This window comes from Lutra lutra, chromosome 11 (assembly GCF_902655055.1).
Source record: "Lutra lutra chromosome 11, mLutLut1.2, whole genome shotgun sequence".
NCBI classification, from domain to species: domain Eukaryota; kingdom Metazoa; phylum Chordata; class Mammalia; order Carnivora; family Mustelidae; genus Lutra; species Lutra lutra.
In genome coordinates this window covers 24,789,468-24,810,064 of record NC_062288.1, presented here as the reverse complement: position 1 = coordinate 24,810,064, position 20,597 = coordinate 24,789,468, and the positions used below count along the sequence as shown (strand labels likewise).

At 36.4% G+C, this 20,597-nt stretch overlaps 1 protein-coding gene across 3 annotated transcripts in view; it reads right to left on the bottom strand.

Annotated features, from left to right (window-relative positions):
• GNAI1 (G protein subunit alpha i1) overlaps positions 1 to 20,597 on the bottom strand; it is an 83,493-nt gene that overhangs the window by 6,727 nt on the left and 56,169 nt on the right. For all 3 annotated transcript variants that reach the window (XM_047696139.1, XM_047696138.1, XM_047696140.1), the window contains 4 exons: positions 12,369 to 12,526; positions 8,645 to 8,773; positions 2,802 to 2,931; positions 1,549 to 1,702 (listed from right to left, as the gene is read on the bottom strand). In XM_047696139.1, the coding sequence (XP_047552095.1) occupies positions 1,549 to 1,702; positions 2,802 to 2,931; positions 8,645 to 8,773; positions 12,369 to 12,526 (571 nt within the window). The remainder of the gene's footprint in view (positions 1 to 1,548; positions 1,703 to 2,801; positions 2,932 to 8,644; positions 8,774 to 12,368; positions 12,527 to 20,597) is intronic.

Sequence of the window (20,597 nt, the reverse complement as noted above, 5' to 3'; positions counted from 1 at the left end):
ACAGAACTATAATTTTATTCCTAAGAAGCACTACAATGTTTCTGAACAAGGTGACCAGATACTACGACTTTCAAAAAGAAAAACGTTTAAAAGTAAGCAATTATGTGAAATAATTATGAAGTATAACCCTGGAGTACACATCAAAAAACCCTGTAGTAATGAATAGCATGATTCTATTTGTCAAAGAACTTTCCCCTTTGGTTCTAGTGCAGATTTAATTGTGGGGGTCTGGGTGCAGGAGTGCCACAGACGTGGGTCTGGACGGTCACTGAGCTCCAGGGTTTTCACCTGCAGGAGAGGGATGTGAGGGCACTGCCATCGCAGAGCTGTTTTATCAGCACCTGTGACAGGGCAGTAAATATTCATTGTACAATATACTCCCTATAAGACTGAAATTGTGTTTATAATGAAACAAGTTCTTGAGACTTTAAAAGAAAAAAAAGGTGGCTCACGTCAGTTTCCCTGCTCAGCAGGGAATCTGCTTCTCCTGCTGCTCCTCTCTTGGCTTGTACACATTCTCTATCTCCCCCTCTGTCTCCAGCAAAAGTAAGTAAGTAAATAAATAAATATATAAAATCTTAAAAAAAAAGAAAAGTCTTAAAAGTAAGGATGGAGTGAGGGTGAATAACTTGTATTAATTAGCTAAATGATCCAAACCCTAAAACCAGTGGTAGTCAAACTCTTTTTGAGGCACAGAGTTCTCATTAAAATAAAATCTTATTCAGAAACCCAAAATGTAAACCAGATTAACAACAAAGTCACTCGACTTTAATAAAAGAGATGCTGTGTGCATGTCTGGGTGGCAGAGAGAAATGTCTCCATTTCTGGGACCCACTTTTCAAATGCAGCCCAAGAGGTTCCAAGAAACACAACTAAAACCAAATTTTAACTCAACTTCTGATTTCACAAATGGAGTACTGAGACCCAGGTAAATTAATGGCCTTGTTCAAGATCAAAGAGCTAATCATGGGAGGCCAGAACTGTCCCTTAGGTTTCTTTTTCGAAGTGCGAACCATTTCCTGCAGCAGGGAAGTGACAGGACCATTAACAGTCTCATTACCAGTGCTAGGATTTCTTGTGAACCTTTGCCTGACTCCCCTGAAAAGTTAAGTTAAGTAATTTCACGGATTCCTTCTTCAGGTATCCCCTACAATTACTGCTCGTGTTCCTTTGTAGTAACATGCTGCACTGCTTTAGGGGTATATCCGTGTTTGAGATTAGGCTGTGTGCACAGACCTGTCTTATGGTGTGTCACACATACCTGTCAAGAGATCTGGTCACTGGATAAAAAAATCAGTATTTTAAGTTTAGGAAGACTTGGAGTAATCACAGAAAATGATCTTAACAGCTTTTCCATACAACTATGCTATTTTCAACCATCTTAGCTACACTTCAAGAAACTATTTGTCCTTGAGCATAGTTTAATAATCTCCCTTAAGGGTAAGAGTTATTAAGGCAAAGACTCAAATCTATAACTGAAATTTTGCATTAGGGGGACTTTGCCTAGAGATCCATGATTTGACAAGTTATCCACAGAGAGCAGCATACCTGCGTATTCTGGATAGCAAATAGTGAGAGGGCTCTTTTTGATTTTTTCTTCGAAGAGATCCTTCTTGTTTAGAAAAAGTATAATAGATGTATCTGTAAACCATTTGTTGTTACATATGCTGTCGAACAACTTCATGCTTTCATGCATTCGATTCTGTAACAGAGAAGAATACTATCTGTCATGAGGGCAAGGATTTTGAGAAGCACTACTTTTTAAAAAGCACTAAAATAAAACAGCTTAGTCAGCTGAAACCCCGCGTACCACAAAAATACATTCCTGCCATTTAGGGACAAGGACACTTGATTACAGGTGAGGTGAATGTTTTTGCTCTCAGCCAGTGCTCATGGAGTGTCCACCATGGGTCACTGGGCCTGGGGACCCCCAGCTTCAGGACCCTGCAGTCTACAGCTGTGGAGTGCTAACATCTGAGGAGAGACCTCGCTGCTACAGGGGGAATCAAAGTTTCCATTAAAAGACAAGGAGAGGTTTTGTAAAGATTAATAAATTAAACTGAGCAAGCGGAGACACAATTAGCCCAATACTCTAAAAATAATGGTGTATTAGGGAAGGAAATCTCCAATCCTGTTTCCGGCCCTTCTAGTGTCTGTGGTTTCTAAAAGGGCATGGATACATTTTATAGTGCCAAACTGAGAGAAATGGATGCATGATGGGATCGTGTACCTACTGCCCTGTAATTGTATGTGCCTGATTTTAAAAACACAGAAGTGACATTGTGAGCTCTATCCCCCACCCCCCAGTATGTACTAACATTAATTTAAAATGACAGAATTTTAAATTTCTATTTAAAAATATTTCCTCTAGATTAACGGTATGTTGGAACACATCTGAAAATTACACATCAATAGCAAAGTATAACCTGGATCAAAGATAACAGAGCTGACAGAAGTTTAAGAAAAATGAGCCTTGGACTATTATGGGAACTAACTTTACTTTCAGATACTATGTAGAGAACCACATACAGGAAATGCACAGTTAAGCATATAGGGTTGAAGTGAGATTAACTATCAGTCTTTTCATCTTTTTTCGGGTCTGTGCTTCTTGAGTGAGTGTACTTCCCTTTTATTACAAAAACAGAAGAGCCAGAGAGAGAAAAAAAAAAAAAAAAGCCTGAACTTTCAAATAATTCATGCACTAACAAGAATTACTCAAGAATTTTTCACAGAAAAAATTCTTGGCAACATCTCCAGCCCTTCAGATTTCACACTTAATCTTCAACAGTAGCTCTACTTGCCATTTCTTCATCTTCAGCTAGAACCAGGTCATAGTCACTCAGCGCCACACAGAAGATGATGGCGGTCACTCCTTCAAAGCAATGGATCCATTTCTTCCGCTCAGATCTCTGTCCTCCCACATCAAACATTCTGGAAGAGAAGCAATGCATTGGACATCACATTAAATGTCCAAAAGCTCTGGGGGGGGGGGTTCTATAAAATCATCAAAAAGGCTCCAAACTGCAGAGAGATGTGGGATGGAAAGAAAGGAGAACATTACAGGAGGAAAATGATGTCAGAAACTGGTTTTCAAAAAGGGAAAAAAGTCTGGTTTTTAAAAACTGTTGATTGAAAACAAAGCCCAAAATACCCTCAAAAAACAACACATTCATTAACATATGAGAACACTTAGATCGGAACATTAAAGCAGAAACAGCAGAAACGAATGAGTGGACTGCACTATGAGTAAACATTGAGAAGTCACAGGAAGCAGCCGGCAATGCGGAGATAATAGGGTATATTCAATTTGACAAAGTCACAGAACATGAGAGCCAGAGGACACAGTCCCCTCTTCCCACTACAAAATGCTTCCTTTCTCTCAGAGGCAACAAGTAGGACTCTGACATGGAGAAGAAACCTTGTTCCATAAGAAAAAGCTGAGCAAGCAGGTGGTATTTACAGGGGGGAAAAGGTTGCCTAAATTAACAAGTAAAACCATGGTATAGAAACAGAAATAAGAGATGGAATGGATCAATGGGTTAAGACTACTGAACAGTCTTAAAATTTAGAGTTTAAAAAAAAAAAAGTTATACAATATACCACAGTAGACCATTGTAGCTTAGTACAGGGTAGTAACACAAACTGCATAAAGACAATGATCTTTTCATCTTTTCCTTATAAGAGTATATTAAGTTAAGCAAAAGTTGAAATTCACATATTGTTATGCAACCTAGAAATAACCACTTATATAATGGAAACACGATGCAAACTGGTACATTCTAAAAGGGTCCATTTATCTTGATGGTGCACTAATTAAAACAGTCCCTGTTTAATTCTCAGGCAAAAAGAATTTCCCTGCAGAGTAGTACTGGCCTATAAACCAAATCTGAATGCATCAACTAATATTGTCAAGTGTCCTTCATTCCACTGGGTTAGCTAGTGAATTGTTCATTAAGTATGCTCTATCACAAAATGATTCTACCACACAATGAATTAATATGGGTGGGACACAAAAAACAGAGCTGGTAATAAAGATCAAATAAGAACAAAATAAAAGAACTTAAAATGATTACCCATTTGTTAAGCTGCCTAGAACACGAGTTGAAAAGAAGCTTACCGAAAAAACTATTTAATAACTCCTCTGATCAAATGGCACATATATCCGGATTACTCAATATAAAATAACAACCAAAGCAAACCCATCCTATCCCGTCCCACAATTTCCTTCTGTGGTTGTGAGTTTTATGTGTCAATTTGGCCATGAAGCTAGTCAAACACTAACGTAAGTGCTGCTGTGAGGGCATTTTATCGCCGTAGTTAACATCTCTAATTGGTGGTCTTTCAGTAAAGAAGACATATCCCGGCTGATGAGGGCAGACTTCATCCAAACAGCTGGAAGGCCTTAAGAACAAAAACGGGTCTCGCAGAAGGAAAAGAAATTCCACCTCAAGACTGCAGCATCAGTTCCTGTCCAAGCCTGCACCTGCCAGCCCCCATGGTCCTAGAAGTCAATTCCTTGGAAGGGACAAGCCTGATGGATACAAATTTTAGCATCCACCGTGGGAAGCTGCTGTCACAAATACCTAAAAAGGTGAAGTGACTGTAGAATTGAGTAAGAGGTAGAGGATAGAAGAATCTTGACTTACTCAACAGAAAAAGCCCAGATTGCTCTGAAAAGATGGTCGGTTTAGAAACACAGACATAGAAGGTAATAATTTTGGAGATATTCCTATCTTAGGGGATATATTTATCATCATGAACATGATGTTGGGAGATATTTGAATATTAAAGATGTTTTTGATGAGCTCTCCAAAGGAACTCAAAAGGAGAAAAGGTAATCACTTGCAAAGTCACAAAATCTTCGCTAGACTGTGCTTTAGTGCTGGGTGTTAGGGGATGAACTAGAATATTAGTTGAGGAAATTTCCAAGCAAAGTGTGCAGGCTTCTCTCCTTGTTGCTATAGTAAAATGTAAGAGGAATGAGAGAGAAACTGAGGAAGGAGCCATTAAGCCAAGAGGAACCAGAGAAGGCCATGTGACACAACACCAAGGATTTCTGACCACAACCAGAAGCAGGAAGAAGCAAGAGAGAATTCTTGCCTAGAGCCTTCAGAGGAGGACGGTCCTGCTGACATGTTGTTTTCAAAGTTCTAGGCTCCAGAACTATGAAAAAATAAATTTGTTGTCTTATGCCATCTACCTTGTAGAAATTTGTTAAAGCAAGGTGGAGGGGGACATATTCATTTCCTAGGGCTGCTGTATTTTTCACTATAGCAATTACCTCCTGATAATTATATTTATTTCATCTCCCCCCGCCCCCTGCTTCCCAACAATGTAGAGACAAAGACTTTGTCGTACTTCATCAATATTTGTTGAATGAATGAATGAACTCTATCTACAGAATATTTTAAAATACCTTCAAGCAATAACAGACGAGCTTTACAAAATTCAAAGATCTAGGTCTTCCAGCATCTTCCAGCTATGCTGTGGAAATGTTACAGGTAAGAGAGCTTTAACTTGATGAAATCAAGTAATTTAACTACACACAAAAAATCTCTAATTTGGAAACAAAGAACCTTTCATCTAAACCAGTACTTCTCAAACGCTAGTATAAAACAGAATCACCTGAGGGATAAAGCTGATGCTGCTGATCTGGGAACCATACTTTTGAATCACTGGTCTAATTCCTTAGCCAAGGAGCAAAAATGACTAAAATCTGATGTTACAAATGATTGTGCCTAAGGCATTATTTATTTTTCACACATACATTAGAATTACCTTTAAATTATGAACTATTTTTTTAATTAACCAAAAATAGAAGAAAATTATAATACATTCTGCTTCACATGAAGAGATCAGACTTTTTTCTAGCATCAAATAGAGGAATGAATTTGAGTTTTCTTAGTTTTTTTTTTTTTTTTTTTAGGGGGAGAGGGAAAAGGTGCAGGGGGATACTGAAGATTCTGAAATGTTCTGACTTTCTTCAGACTGTGACCTAACAATTCTGGGACCCAGACCAACTGGTACAAAGCTAGCTGACCATACAGGCCCATCAGCCTTATAACATACTCCAAAACCCATTTCACATTTATAGTACTGTAAAAAAGGAAGACACATTTGTCTTATAATTTTATAATAGAAGGGATACTCCAATTTTGTATTTGGCAAAATTATTAGAGTAAAACTGTTGATTTCTTAAAGCAAAATAATCCATGTAGACACTTTCTACAAATGCCTGGTCACAAAAGTGATAATACAGATTCTTAAATTATAATGCTTGATTGCCTCATTTTGAATTTAATTCCAATCATACCAAAACTAAGTGAAACTGAAAATTTACATTAGCTGTTAAAATAAAACAATGAATTACAATATTAAGACACACTCAAGAGTTCCCAGTAGACTTATTCTAAGTATATTTCTGCCCTCATTCTTCTGAGGCTCATTTAACGTACAAAAAGCAAAGTTAGAACCATATGTTAGCAATGATAGTAATTTAACAGAATTCAAATCCAAAATAAGATAAAGTTTATCTCAAGTTCCTGACAAACCTATGTTCAAGGCAGCAAGTGAAAACAGTACCTAAACACGTCCTATGAAATTCTACCTCACCCAAGGAGACTAGAGATGAATGGACTTCCGGGGAGCGGCATGCTGAGAGCCGGCTTTACTGAATCCCAGCCCTTCTGTCATGACGAAATGACAACTCTGAGAAACCGAGGCTGGAAGTGAAGAGTATGGTCTGGCAGGTGAATGTTTAAGGTGAATCGAACCAAGACTGAAAGTGAATTTTGTACAGACTGCCTGAAGTGCTGAATGACTGATTGCACATTTCCCCACCGACAGAGCTCTTCATTTCCCATTGAGGCAATGACCTCATTTGCGTTTACCTCTGACAACGGGCAAGATGGCAATGCTCCGTGCCAAGAACCTTAACCAAATGGCCACTTTACCCACGAGGGTAACCTGACTCAAGAATTTGCACTTGTTAACCCCTAACTCCGTGCATTTTCCCCTCAGACTACATTTGTTAGAGCGCAGTCATTACTTGAACATAACAATCAACATTTGCTTTTTAAAAATAAGGCATTTAAAATAAAGCAAAAAGGAAAAATATATGTACATATCAATCAAAGTAAAAAAAAAAAAAAACCAAGAAAACTCTGAAGCCTCATTTTGACAGTGAGTTTCCTTAAAATTATTTTGTAACTTTAAGATTAATATGACAATAGTTCCCAGATCTATGCCATCTAAATACCAGACTATTTAAATATTAATGTTTTACTATTCCCAGCTTTGGTCATTTAATATCCTAGAAACAGTAAACTATGATTAAAAGACAGTAAATGATTTTGGTAAGAGCTATTGCTAGCAGCCAAAAAATGTCCACTGACAGCTTAAAAACTGGTGAAAACAGGTAAGAATTTAAAGCAGATGAAAAACTTGACCATGTATTAAGTACAAAATCACATGGTCAGATAAAGTAGTTATAATCTATAATTCTGTTTTTTAAAAAGTAGTGCCATGTTTAGGGTTTTTTTGGAGGGAAGCTGCCATGGAAAATTAAAATTCAATTTCAGTTTTCTGGAAAATTCAATTACATGAACCACTGAATGTGGGATAAATTAGTGACAAATGAAAGTAACAAATGTACCTGAGATACTTATGGAAGGGGGGTGCCTGGGTGGCTCAGTCTTGATTTCAGATCAGGTTATTATTTCAGGGTTGTGAGATCAAGCCCTACTAATAATATTTTCTCTCTCCCTCTCCCACCCCGTCATTCGCACCCATGCTCATGTGTGTGTGCTTGCTCTCTCTAAAGAAGTAAATACTCACGGAAGGAATTTTAAGTACAGTTGCATATATATAATTGTACTTCCACATCTTAGTGAGCTTCTTTATGAATATTTTTAATCTTCGACTAGAAATCTTTTAATGCTTTCAGAAGTTCTGCTTTATTATAACTGTTTCAAAGCATTAAACTGAAGCAAATTCCAACAGATTTTTTTCATACTTTAAAAAAAGAGGAACATAGGTCTGTAAATTAGTGTTTCACTGAACTTCCCTGAGTCTAGTTCATTATGAAATGAGTGTATTGGACAAAACGAGCTCCAAGATCCCTTGCATTTCAAAAAGTTACAATTCAGTGCTTCTCTGCTCAAACCTCAGTAATTTAATATTTGGTACACACTCCAAATTAAATGACATTTTTCATCATGAAAAAGTGCAAACATGTTTGCAAAATTTTCATGAAAAATTTTAAGGTACCCTTGATTTTTAGTATTTCCATAAATAAGCAGATAATCAATACAATTCTTTAACCTAAGAATATATAGCAATACTTTCTCCAAATATACAGTATCAGAACAATTATTTTCCATTTAGAAATAAAAGCCCAAAACTATTTTTATTTAAATCACTCTGAAAAATATAGACAAGAGATCTGCATGGCCATTTTTTTCTTACATATATAAATATTCCTCCTAAGAATGTTACTTGTCCCCTTTCACTCAAAATATTTTGTCCAATCACCTAAGAAGAGTGTTTTGTAATTTCTAGCTCCTTTTTTTTCTACCACATTTCTTTACTAAACAAAGTGTTTGATACCTACATTTGTTAAATGATATGCTTTGAAGCTACTCACTTAAAATGAAGATCTTTGAAAGTAAAATGGGTTTCAACAATTCCTGTCGTTTTCACTCTGGTTCTGAGAACATCCTGCTGAGTTGGGATATAATTTGGTTGTGCTATTCTGTCCAAGTCATTCAAATAGCTGAGGAAATAAACAAAACAATATGCTAATAGTTAATACACCCATTAAAGATCATCTACACCAAGGAGTAAAACATTTTGATTCATGCAGGATTCTAAATTATTGGACATTTTTACGTTTCCGTGTAATGATATAATACAACCAATTTAAGTTTATATGTTATGCAATTCCCATTGAAATGAAAATTTTTATACTTCTCCAGCCATAAAGCTCTTTTAACATTTTCTAGGTATTGTGTACTTTGCTTTCCCAGGACATGAATTAGTAATTGCCCTTGTTGGAAACAGAATAATAACTTCTTAAAAACCAGATACAACCAACTACACACTAGGAGTTTGTTTCTCTTTATCACACTTTAAGGTAGCACTGTGTTTATTTTCCAGACATCTGTCTTGCTGAGGATTTAGAAAGTTTTAAGTTTTTGAGAAAGTAATGAGTAAACCTCTAGCCAAAGGCTACATTCAATACTGTTCCTTTTTAACCAGCTTTAAGTAACACACAGGAAAACACTGCACATGCTCTTTTACTCTGCATCTTCCTGGCTCCCTGAATCAATATTCACATTTTACTTCCCACTGATCTTAGTTACCCACCCATTCAATACTCTCTGCCAACTGGGCCAAATATGTTGGGCTACTAAAATGTCGTGGTGTCATTTTATATGGTAAACAATGTTATTAACAAAGTCCAGGTATGGAGAGATTAATATGAACCTGAGTGGTTAAAGAAGCACTCATAGACGGTGAGGGTTGTAAAAAGAAATCTGAATGATGGGATGGGAAAAACAATGCCATCCCACATCAGGGGAAGTAGTCAAATAGTATGGAGGCGGGAATAGTCACCTTGTTTTGCAGAAAGTAAGGCCCCTAGGAGGCTGTGCATAAACTCAAAGGAGAAGTCTGGAATTGATCCTAAGGTCAGCTGAGTGTGGGGGGCATCCCTACAGGGTTTTTTGATACCAGAGTGGAGTGGTCAAAGACAAGTTAGAAATATATCTATGTCTATTACAGTGAGGCACCAACGACTACAACTTTAATTGCTATTATCCTCTGAAACTCGTTCTTAGCCATTTAGAACAGGTCTTGCAAACAAAAGGAGCTTAATAAATATTTCATTCATAGAGATAGAGCTGAAAAGCTATCCAAACACTGAATTAGGAATCAGAAGTGTTTTAGAAAGTTAAGTCTAAGTATGTGATACTGATACTAGGGATTCGTAGGAGATAGCTTGAGTTATACATATTGTATTTATTGAACTGAGAAATAATACTATCTTATTGTTGCCCTGGTGATAATCCCCCAGTACTTTAGTGGGTGTTTTTAATTACACATATATAATGTTATACATTACCGTAAGAAAATCTAATTTAATAAACAACTAAATAGGTCATGGCAAGATTTTACTAATTGTCCCTCTGAAGCAGTGTGTTACTCTTCTTTAAAATGTGCTTTGATTACTCAGATGCATTTCTTTGCTTAAAATTGCTACAGTTCTAATAGTCTCTCAAAACAATGCACGTTATATTTCAACAAGATAAATAAGACAGTCATCGTGAAAAACTCCCAATTGTTTTAAATGATCATAAATTTAAAGCAAATAGGTGGCTAGAGAGTCCTAAATTGCAACTTTGCAGCATCCCCCCATCTCTAGTCAAAAAACTCAGAAATCAAAATGCACTATGACCACTATGGAAAAAAATATTTCCATGACTTCCTTCATTCTTGAAAAATGGCTCCATTATTGCCATCTTAAGGTCAGAACTACTACTGATGAAATATTGGGGAGCCCAAATGGCTTATTTATCTCAGTGTACACCCACACATGTGAGCACAGGAAACAAGTCTTGGTCATTAGCCTGCAGTGGTCCAGGAAGTCCCACCACATGGGGAAACTGACATCAGTCGATTATTCCTGAGAAGCACCCCTTATTTACTGAAAAAGCTCCCCTTGCTGGGCTCAGCTCGAGCAATCTTCTCAACTAACAGTGATTCCCATTTAGATCTTTCTGCAGGTGCTGGTGGTGCCAAAGCAAATAATGTGGTCTAAGAGTTGTATTCTTGCTGTAAATAATTTTCTTCTAATTTCTCTTCTAGCCTCTGTTTAGTGTATTCATTCATTCATCATTAAACAAGGGCACAGCGAATGACAACTATATGCCAGGCAAAAGAGAAAGAACAGAGGGTGAGAACAGACCTGACCGAATTTACAGTGTCGTGTCAGAGAAAGAAAACAATCCTTTTGATACAAATACAAATCACGTTACCTCAAAATGTACAAATGTGAGTGCTCTAAAAGAAATATTTTGTATTATTAGTATATAAAACAGGAAGACAAAGACATAGTCTGTGAGTCATGGGATATACAGCCTAAGAAACGATGATACCAGTTGGAGAGGGGAGCTACGTGCTGGGTAACACGTTACATCCACATGTATAAAATACCTACGAAATAATGTATGTGGTTTACACGTTGTAAAGCACTACATACAGATTGGGAAACAGCAAAATAAACATACAGATTGGGAAACAGCAAAATAAACATACAGACTGGGAAACAGCAAAATAAAAATTGGTATGAGTTACACACGAAGGCGTATTACTTACTCCTTCACACGGAATCACTCACAGAACACGTACCGAGCACTCTGCTGTGTACCCAGTGACCTGCAGCCGCGTGATCGCCAGTGAGAACCGCCCCCATCTGTCTGTCGTTCACTATGCTCAAGTGCGTGCACTTACCAGACGGCATTACTAACCACCATCTTCTACTTTAACTTCAACGTTCCTGAACGCCAATGGCTCGGTCAAGGAAAGGAGTAACATGCAAAGTAAAATGAGTGCACAGCGCACGTTTTAAAACTAATTAATGCTACTCCTATCCGACATTTTTGAGTATGTATGCCACATTATGGGAATACATGATTTTTTTTTTTTTTAACTGTAGCTAGATCACCAAGCAGAAAGCTCCCTGACCAGGTTTTATCACAACTTGATTTATGAGCTTTCTGTAGCCACCACCTAGAAACTCAGGGCAGATTTTTCTTACAAAATACTATACTTAGCTATCTGTAAACAAGGTCTGATACAACAGGGCACATACAACTGACAACTTTCAAGCACAGAGTACTTTACTCCGTGAGAAACCATCTTGGGGTCACCACACACGTCTTCAAAAGGGGTACATCTCATGCAAGGTGCCTGTCACCGGACAAACAACTCTTCTCAGGCACTATTAGCATAATGAAAAGACTAGCCCTCCCCTTGGGCTAGTCCCAGGCAAACTAGAGATACACCCAAATTCACAGTGAACTTTGCGAAGTTCCAATTTCTTGGAAACACTCCGCAAATAGTCCATTCTGCATGTTTCAATGAGAGTTACATAAGCATGAGTCTCTTGAGACACTTCTGGACACGAAGTAGCAGCAATGCTATCTACAAACACAAAAAACATAAAAGTCTTCAAATACCATCATCCTGAATATCCTGAGTTTTACAAGAACGTGTCAGCCAGTTCTGCAGTAATACTGACTGGGAGGTATATTTGACTTGCAAGTAATTACTCGTGATAGTTTAGTTCTGAAGTTATGATTACTTACTATGCTGCAGAATCATTAAGCTGGTACTCTCGGGATCTGTTGAAACAGGCTTGTACACCGCTATCTTTCCACAATCTCTTTATGACTCCAGCAAGTTCCGCAGTCATGAAACCTTCTTCGGCAGCTCCAGCAAGCACAAAGAGTTGGCGGGCATCATCCTGAACATTCAAAGACCATTTTTTTTTTTTTTTTAAAGTAGAAAGGGCGGACATTATAGATGAAAAGTACAAAGGAAGGCATTACAGATTTACAAAAAGACACAATGCTGAAATTTCCTTCGTTTCTCATTGGGGTCATGACTTTTGTTTCTCTGAAGCACCGCTTAAAAAACATTGGCTTAACTAAAAGTGCATAATCTTAAATCATGTGTCTATGTTTTGTAATATTAGTAATAGCTGTCAAGGCACTAGGAAACTGGAAGAGTGACCGACACCTGCAGTTCATGAGGGGACATGTTAGCCAACTATCCACTGTCACGCAGTTTGTTGTGCACCGACAGTGATCAGTTTTGGACACAGAAGAATAGTGTATGCCTTACCCCTCCCACCCAAAATGTTTCTAAGAGGCACACTAATACCATTAGAGATTATTTTAAAATAGAATCTCATTAAATGTTGGCTTTCCAATAGTTTCTATAGAAGCAAAAGAAACTCAGAGGGGAAAAACCAACGTGGAGTAAGAAAAAGTTTCACAGAATGATCTGAAATTTTCTAGAGACCCTGAAGTGTGTATACATTAAAATCAGTGGGCCAGGAGGTGGGGACAGGTGTTTGTTAATGCAGGCACAGGAAACAAAATAAACATAGCTATGAAGCAGAAATGCTCACGATACATGTTGAAGACAGCATGCAAAATATTTTAAATGAAGGACTGCTGCATATCAAGTTAATTAAATTTTCCTTAAGTTTTGAGACTACAAATACTTAAATCATTCTGATCCATAAGTAATCAAGCACATTAGGTTAGGGCTGTCCAAAGGAAATATAACATGAGACACTGGTGCAATTCTAAATTTTCTACTAACCATTTTTTTTAAGAAGGTAAAATGTAACAAGATACTTCAACCTATACATAAATGTTTCAAAATGTAATCAAGATAAAATTATTGAGATAATTCATATTTTTATTCATATTTCATCTTCAAAATCTGGCATTTCTTTTATACAGATAGCACATCTCAATTCTGTTTACATACATTTTCTATTTATTTATTTATTTATTTAGAGATACATTTTCAATACTCTATAAAAACTACAGTGCTGGATCACACAACTCTAGTTTTCAGGTAAAAACACAGTTAATCCAAAAATAGGGGAGATGTGAAGCTGCTAACTTCACAGAGGTTCCCTGTACCCTAAGACTTAGAGCTTTATGTTAATTGGGTGGACAATCCCTAATTTTTCTCAAGGGGTGTTTTCCCAAAGTACTATGGTAAATGTTTATAAAGTGATGACACACATAATGACAAAGTACACAGTAGAGAAATTTTTGGTGACACAGGAGAGCAAAGAGTACTAGCTGATAGTATGAATTCATTCTGCTGCCAATTTGTGAAACTTTTTTTTTTCCAGATAGAACCCATAGTGAAAAATAATTAAGTAACCCAGCATGGGAACTTATTATTCAAGCATATGTTTCCCTTTTTAGTAAATCACAAGAGAAATGCATGCAAGCAAATAACACATGCACAACAGCCTTAATAAAAAAAAACCAACATAATATAGTTTCAAGTCACTTTTAGCACCACTTACCTAACCACAGTAAACAATTATTCACTTTTTCAAATAACTACCTTATATGAGAAATTTCTAAATTTGGTTATTAACTAAATAACATCAAACATAATTTTCTCTATCCATTTCAGAAAAGTACTCTTCACTTAGTAATTTTAATCAGCTTGCCTTATGATATAATTATTCAATTTCAATACAATTTCTCGATAGAAAACACTAATGCCCTCTAGTATGGGCCATAAGATCACATTCTCTTCAATCCTTCTAGGAAGAAGCCTGAAGAAAAGACCTGAGAAACGTTGGAAGTATATTTATATACTATCTCTGTTGCATTCAAAAATTTATCTTCTTCACAAAATGTAAAATAGTCTCTCTTCCTTGAAAAACTACTTAGAATATTCACTTCCATGTCATTAGGAGGACATTATCAGATGTCTGTGGATGAGCTTTACGGTAATAAATTTAAGCAGGAAGTTACCCTAGTAATTATTCTACCTAAATTTGTGTTTGGTATAAAAAGACCCCGGGGCACAGAGAAGTTGGGCAACTTCTTTTAAAAGTGTCATAGGTGGGGCACCTGGGTGGCTCAGTGGGTTAAAGCCTCTGTCTTCGGCTCAGGTCATGATCGCAGGGTCCTGGGATCAAGCCCCACATGGGGCTCTCTGCTCAGCGGGGAGCCTGCTCCCTCCTCTCTCTCTGCCTGCCTCTCTGCCTACTTGTGATCTCTATCTGTCAAATAAATAAATAAATAAACCTTAAAAAAAAAAATTTAAGTTTCACAGGTAATTGGTCACCCAATCACACCTACCAGCAAGCAACTAGTAAGCAGCCATAGCCCAAGGCAAGATAACTGTTAACACTGTACAATGTAGCAATGATCCCACCTGACCATGGAATTAGGTCTTTTCAAAATTTATGTAAAATAGTGTTATTTAAGAACATTTAGAAAGCAAAAGATGAGGGTACCAAAACAGCCTGATAGAGGATAGAAAAAAGATTCTGCTTACTGAAGAAAAGACTGAAGCTTAATCAGAAGGGATACAGGTTAGTAAAGTAATATAGGTAGATGGGTAGTCTTTTGTGTTGTTGAAAGAAATGTTGTTTGCCAGGCAATTTCTGAGTAGCAAGGAAAAATAATTGGGTGTGCCACGTTAATATGTTTTCAAGCTACTAAGAATGAAAAGAAAATCAGATGGTGGAGAGAATGTACACTCCAAGTCACATAACTGTGTGCTCTGGGAACTCAGAAAGGAGTTATGAAATGCTTGTGTGTCAGGAGACACGTCATAGGGCCTCTTTTCCCACTGATGGTCAGGGAACACTTGGCATGCTGTATTTAGTGATAGCACATTTTATTCCAAGCTGACACCCACTTTATGAGAATTAGGAAGAGTCCTTCTGGGCTGGAGAAGGGAAGACGGAGGGACTGTGACAGCTGTCTTCTGACGTATTAAGTAAGGATCATTAAAGATAAGAGACTTCATTAGTAGGCATAAAGCTTCTATGAATTCTTAAGGCATCAAAGGATATCAGATTTCAATTTTTTAAGAGCACTTTTTAACAAAGCCATCCAAAGAAAACGGGGGATGGGGTGAGGGGGAGTGAGAGACTGAAATTTTTAAGCAAAGACTAGATAATTATTTATGGTAATACAGCAGAGAAAATTCATGAATGAGATTAGGGGTTTAAACAGAAGACATCAGAAAGCCCTCTTATAATACAGACTAAATAATACGATAAAGGAGTCTTAAAAATAGTGACAATTCTAAATTTCCGGCCACAAGGATGATATATTGATGTCCTGATTAATACATGTATAGGAATCTTTTGTTCCAGTGACTTAGCTCTATTTTTTAATTAATAACATTAGTTAACAATACTGAATACCACATATGAGAACTACTCATATATTTAATCTACCACATGTCTATAGGAAATAATCACCCCCAAAATTTAACACAACTATACCACTTTTATCGAAGTTAGTATACCTTTAAGGAAAATCTGAGAATAGTGGAGTCCCCATACCACCCCCATGGCTCATGGTGCCAATCCCAGACATTTCAAGAACTGTACTGGGGCCACCTGGGTGGCTCAATCGGTTAAGTGGCCAAAGTTTGGTTTCAGCTTAGGTCATGATCTCAGGGTGTAAGATCAAGACCCCCATGGGTCTCCACACTCAGCAGGGAGTCTACTTGAGATTCTCTCTCTCCCTCTCCTTCTGCCCCTCCCCTGACTCTCAATGGCACACACTCTCACTCTCTCTCTCAAATAAAGATCTTAAAAAAAAAAAAAAGAACTGCTTTAAGAAATACACAAATGTAAAACATTTCCCCCCCTAGAAACACAAATGTAATCAAAGTTAAAATGACTGAAGCAAGGAAATAGGAAGTCATTTTTCTTTTTTCCCATAGCACTACTTAACAGGGTGGGGGGAGCCTAAAAATAAAATAATCTGTTAATTTTAACTAATTTGCAGAGAGCAAAATTTTACTAAATTGTAGTGAGCATGAGCTTCTTTATATCAAGAAAGGAGATTACAATAAATGTTAGACAAATATAACTTTTATACATACATTTATGAATCCTGTAAATATGTCTACTTTTTATTTTCAAGTTAATAAAATAAAAAATGTTTTAGTGTTTCTTGGATGGACAATAGAACCTGCTGTCAAAAGAGATATAAAAACATGTGCTACCTAATGTATGAATTGAGGGAAACAGAAAAAATACAGTGCTGGAGAGGCACATATTGTATTTCAAATAAAGGTTAATTCTACTTTGCCCCATACATAAATCAATATTCCTTAGAATGAAAAATACTATAATCCTGTAACAACCTCTTAGTTCTCAAACATAAGCCAGAATAAAAAACCAACTCAAAAATTTATCTGGAAAAATAACAAGTAGAAATAAACTAGGGTAAGTATATAGAACACTCTGGTATTAAAGCAGATCAATAGGGAGGAAAAAAAAACCCCAAATCTGAACTTATTATATGATATAGGTGGCAAGGTAAATTAGTAGGAAAGGATAGGATTATAAAAAAAACAAAACAAAAACAAACAAAAAAACTCTACTAATTAAATAGCCATCTGAAGACAAAAAAAGAAATAATGTAGCTCTTAACCCTATTCATAAAACAACGTTTTGGAGTGATTAAAGGATAAATACAAGAATAATGTTAAAACTGACTCCCTAAAAACATTTAAAATGAATATTTAGTAAATCTGAGATTTTCTAGATTTAAACACAAGAACAAATTAAACAGAACAAGATTTAAAAACCAAACACCATTAAGATTAAAGGCAGTAAACAAAACGTGAGAGAAAATTTCTATTAGTGGACAAAGGAGTAACACATTATGTACACACAAACAACACATAAACATGTAACACATAAACAACACATACACAGATCATCAAAACTCGAAGACTCCAAGAATTAAATGAGTAAGGCATAAAATAGGTCACTGACACAAAGATAGAAAAATACAATTAATAAAGAGACAGAAAACTGTGCAATTTGCTAAAAATTGAAAATGCAAATTAAATTGAGATAAGATTTACTAATAAATTAGCCAATATTTTTTGACAATAAGACTTCTAAATGTTGGTTACTCAGGGGGCTAAGAAAAGGCACTCTAGTAAACGGGACAGGACAGTAAATTGATACAACTTTTCTCAAAGGCAATCTGGCAATGCAGGCAGAGAGACAGAAACTAACTAATGAAATAAACTACAAAATTAGAGAAACAGAAAAGCGGCCATTATATGGGAGCATGCTGAAGCCTGGGGGAAAAGGGTGCTCAAAATTTCAGTCAATTCAAGCAAGGTTTTCTGCTCCTTATATCTTAGATATTAAGATATTTTATTTCAAGTAAGTACTTGAATTATTTCAAGTAAGTACTTCTTAAACTATATGTGATAAAGGACCAGTCTTGTGTTTTATTTCCCAACTATTTCAGAACTATTAGCATTAGAAAAATAAGATTTATGCCACATAAAATATAAACCCATTTTCTTAAACTATCAAAGTTAGCATATAAATTACTCTGCCAATTACTATGAACCGAAGTGCTTACCCTTAATTTCAGAATTCATCTCGTGTGCATGCTTGTGGACACGGATCCATGAACCACACTTAGAGTAGCGCTGTTTTAAATGGTGCAGTGACCAAGAAATGCTAACAGGCCCCTCCCTAATGCCTCCCTAACTTCACATTATTAGAAACAATAATTTATCATCCACAGACACTCATTCTGAGAGTTTTGAAAGGATAATCAGCATGAAATCTGATCACTCTATGCCATCCTAGAAAACAATTTTGTTTCCTCTGATTTTAAGTAACTAATGTGTAATCTGCTTTGCAAATCTGAAAACTTCCAAATATGAAGTATTCCACAGCAAATTAGTCACCATCTCTGAAAATTTTACATCTTTTTAGTTAATTCTCATCAAATTAACCTACACACTAAAGTGTAATCCGAATCAAGATACCAACAGACTTTTTTGTTTTGTTTTGTTACATCAGGGAAGTGGGGCATTAAGTTGATACTCGAGTTCACCTGGAAGAGAAATGCATAATCGCCTTCACACTTTGGTAAAAGAACAATGGGATAAGTGCTCTTACCTGCCAAATACCAATTAACCCTGTGAGACAATAGGAACTAAAATAAACTGATTCTGACAAGAATGATAGTTGCATAATAATTACAAATGGCAACAACAGTAGCAACAAACATTTAAAGAGCAGCTATTATGACAAAGGCATGTGGTAAATGCTTGATGTTTATTATGTCCTTATTCCTCACAACCCTCCCAGGTGAATGTTATTATTTCTATATTGTTATTTTTTAAAAGATTTTTAATTTATTATTAGAGAGCGAGAGAGATTACAAGCAGGGGGAGGGGGTAGAAGAAGAAGCACACACCCTGCTAAGCAAGGAGCCCGATGCGGGACTCAATCCCAGGAACCCCGGCATCATGACCTGAGCCAAAGGCAGACGCTTAACCAACTGAGACACCTAGGTGCCCATTTCCATATTATTATAATGAAAGAAACTTATAAAGGCAAAGTAATCAATAAGTGACCAATCTGGAAAAAAAAATGCATCAATAGGGGAAAAATGGAGTACAGAAACACATCCAATTTGATGCTAAAGCAGCATTTTCAACTCACTGAGGAATGGAATATTTAATAAATGGCTGTAAGGCAAGGGATGATCAGATTATAAAATATACTTAGGTCCCACCTACCAAGAGACACAAATAACATTTCCAGATGGGTGAAGTGATAAATCTAAAGAATAAAACAATAAACATTCTAGAAAAGTAAGAGTAGTTTAGAAAATAACTATAACTTGAACAAAATCTATGCTAAAAACAGAGAAGTCAGAATTGATTGCAAAAAAAATTAAGTTTTAAAACAGCATAACTACTATTTCAAAAAACTAAAAAAAATTTATTAAATATACAATTTTAAAATATAAATTAAATACATAAATATATTAAAGAGAATGAATGTAAAAAGAACAAGTAATTTAACAGAATTGAGTGAAAAATACTAAGAGGAATTCACAGAAGAAAGAGAGAAAGACAAAGATTTCCCATCTCACCAACAATCAGGAAAATAAAAACTAAAAAAGAAAAAAAGGAAGACAATATTTTTCAGGCACGGGATATTAAAAATTAGAGTGCAGATAATATCTAAGTTGGCGAGACTCTGGTAAACACTGATGCACAGTTGTTAGAAAAGATTATTCATGTCACTTTCTTTCTGAAAGGACATCTGTGCTTCCCATCAAAATTAAATATACGGTTATCCTCCAGTTCAGGGATAACAGTTCCAAGAATTGGTACTTTAGAAACAGAAATATATTCAGCCTTTCACTATACTGTTTCTTATTTATGGAATGCTTTTTCTTTATTTTTGTCTAGGAAAGTCTTACACGTTTCAATATCCAGCTTCATGTCCCTTCCTCAAGTCTAGGCCATGTTTAGTGCATCTCTGTTATTTCTTAGCACAATTCCAAAAGCCTCCAAGTATTTAAGGCTTAATCAGATGCAAGGCAACACAAGCAGACATGGGGCAGGGTGCCTGGGTGGCTCAGTTTGTTAAGCAACTGCCTTCAGCTCAGAGTCCCGGGATCGAGTCCTGCATCAGGCTCCCAGCTCCACATCGAGTCTTCTCCCTCTGACCTTCTCCCCTCTCATGCTCTCTCTCACTCTCTCTCTCTCTCTCAAATAAATAAATAAAATCTTTAGAAAATTAAAATGAAAATGAAAAAAAGAAGACATGGGGCAGACCATCAAGAGCAATGTGAGAGCATGAAGACATCTGTGTGAAGGAGTTAGTAACAATGGCTAAAGCAAACAGAAGGAAGAGTCTGAAGGTAGGAGGCAAACAGTTACTAGGCTACAGCTAGAGAGTCTAAGAAGAGTGATTCAAACTGCCACTAAGTGAAACAAAGAGGAGAAAAGAAGTCCCACATGTA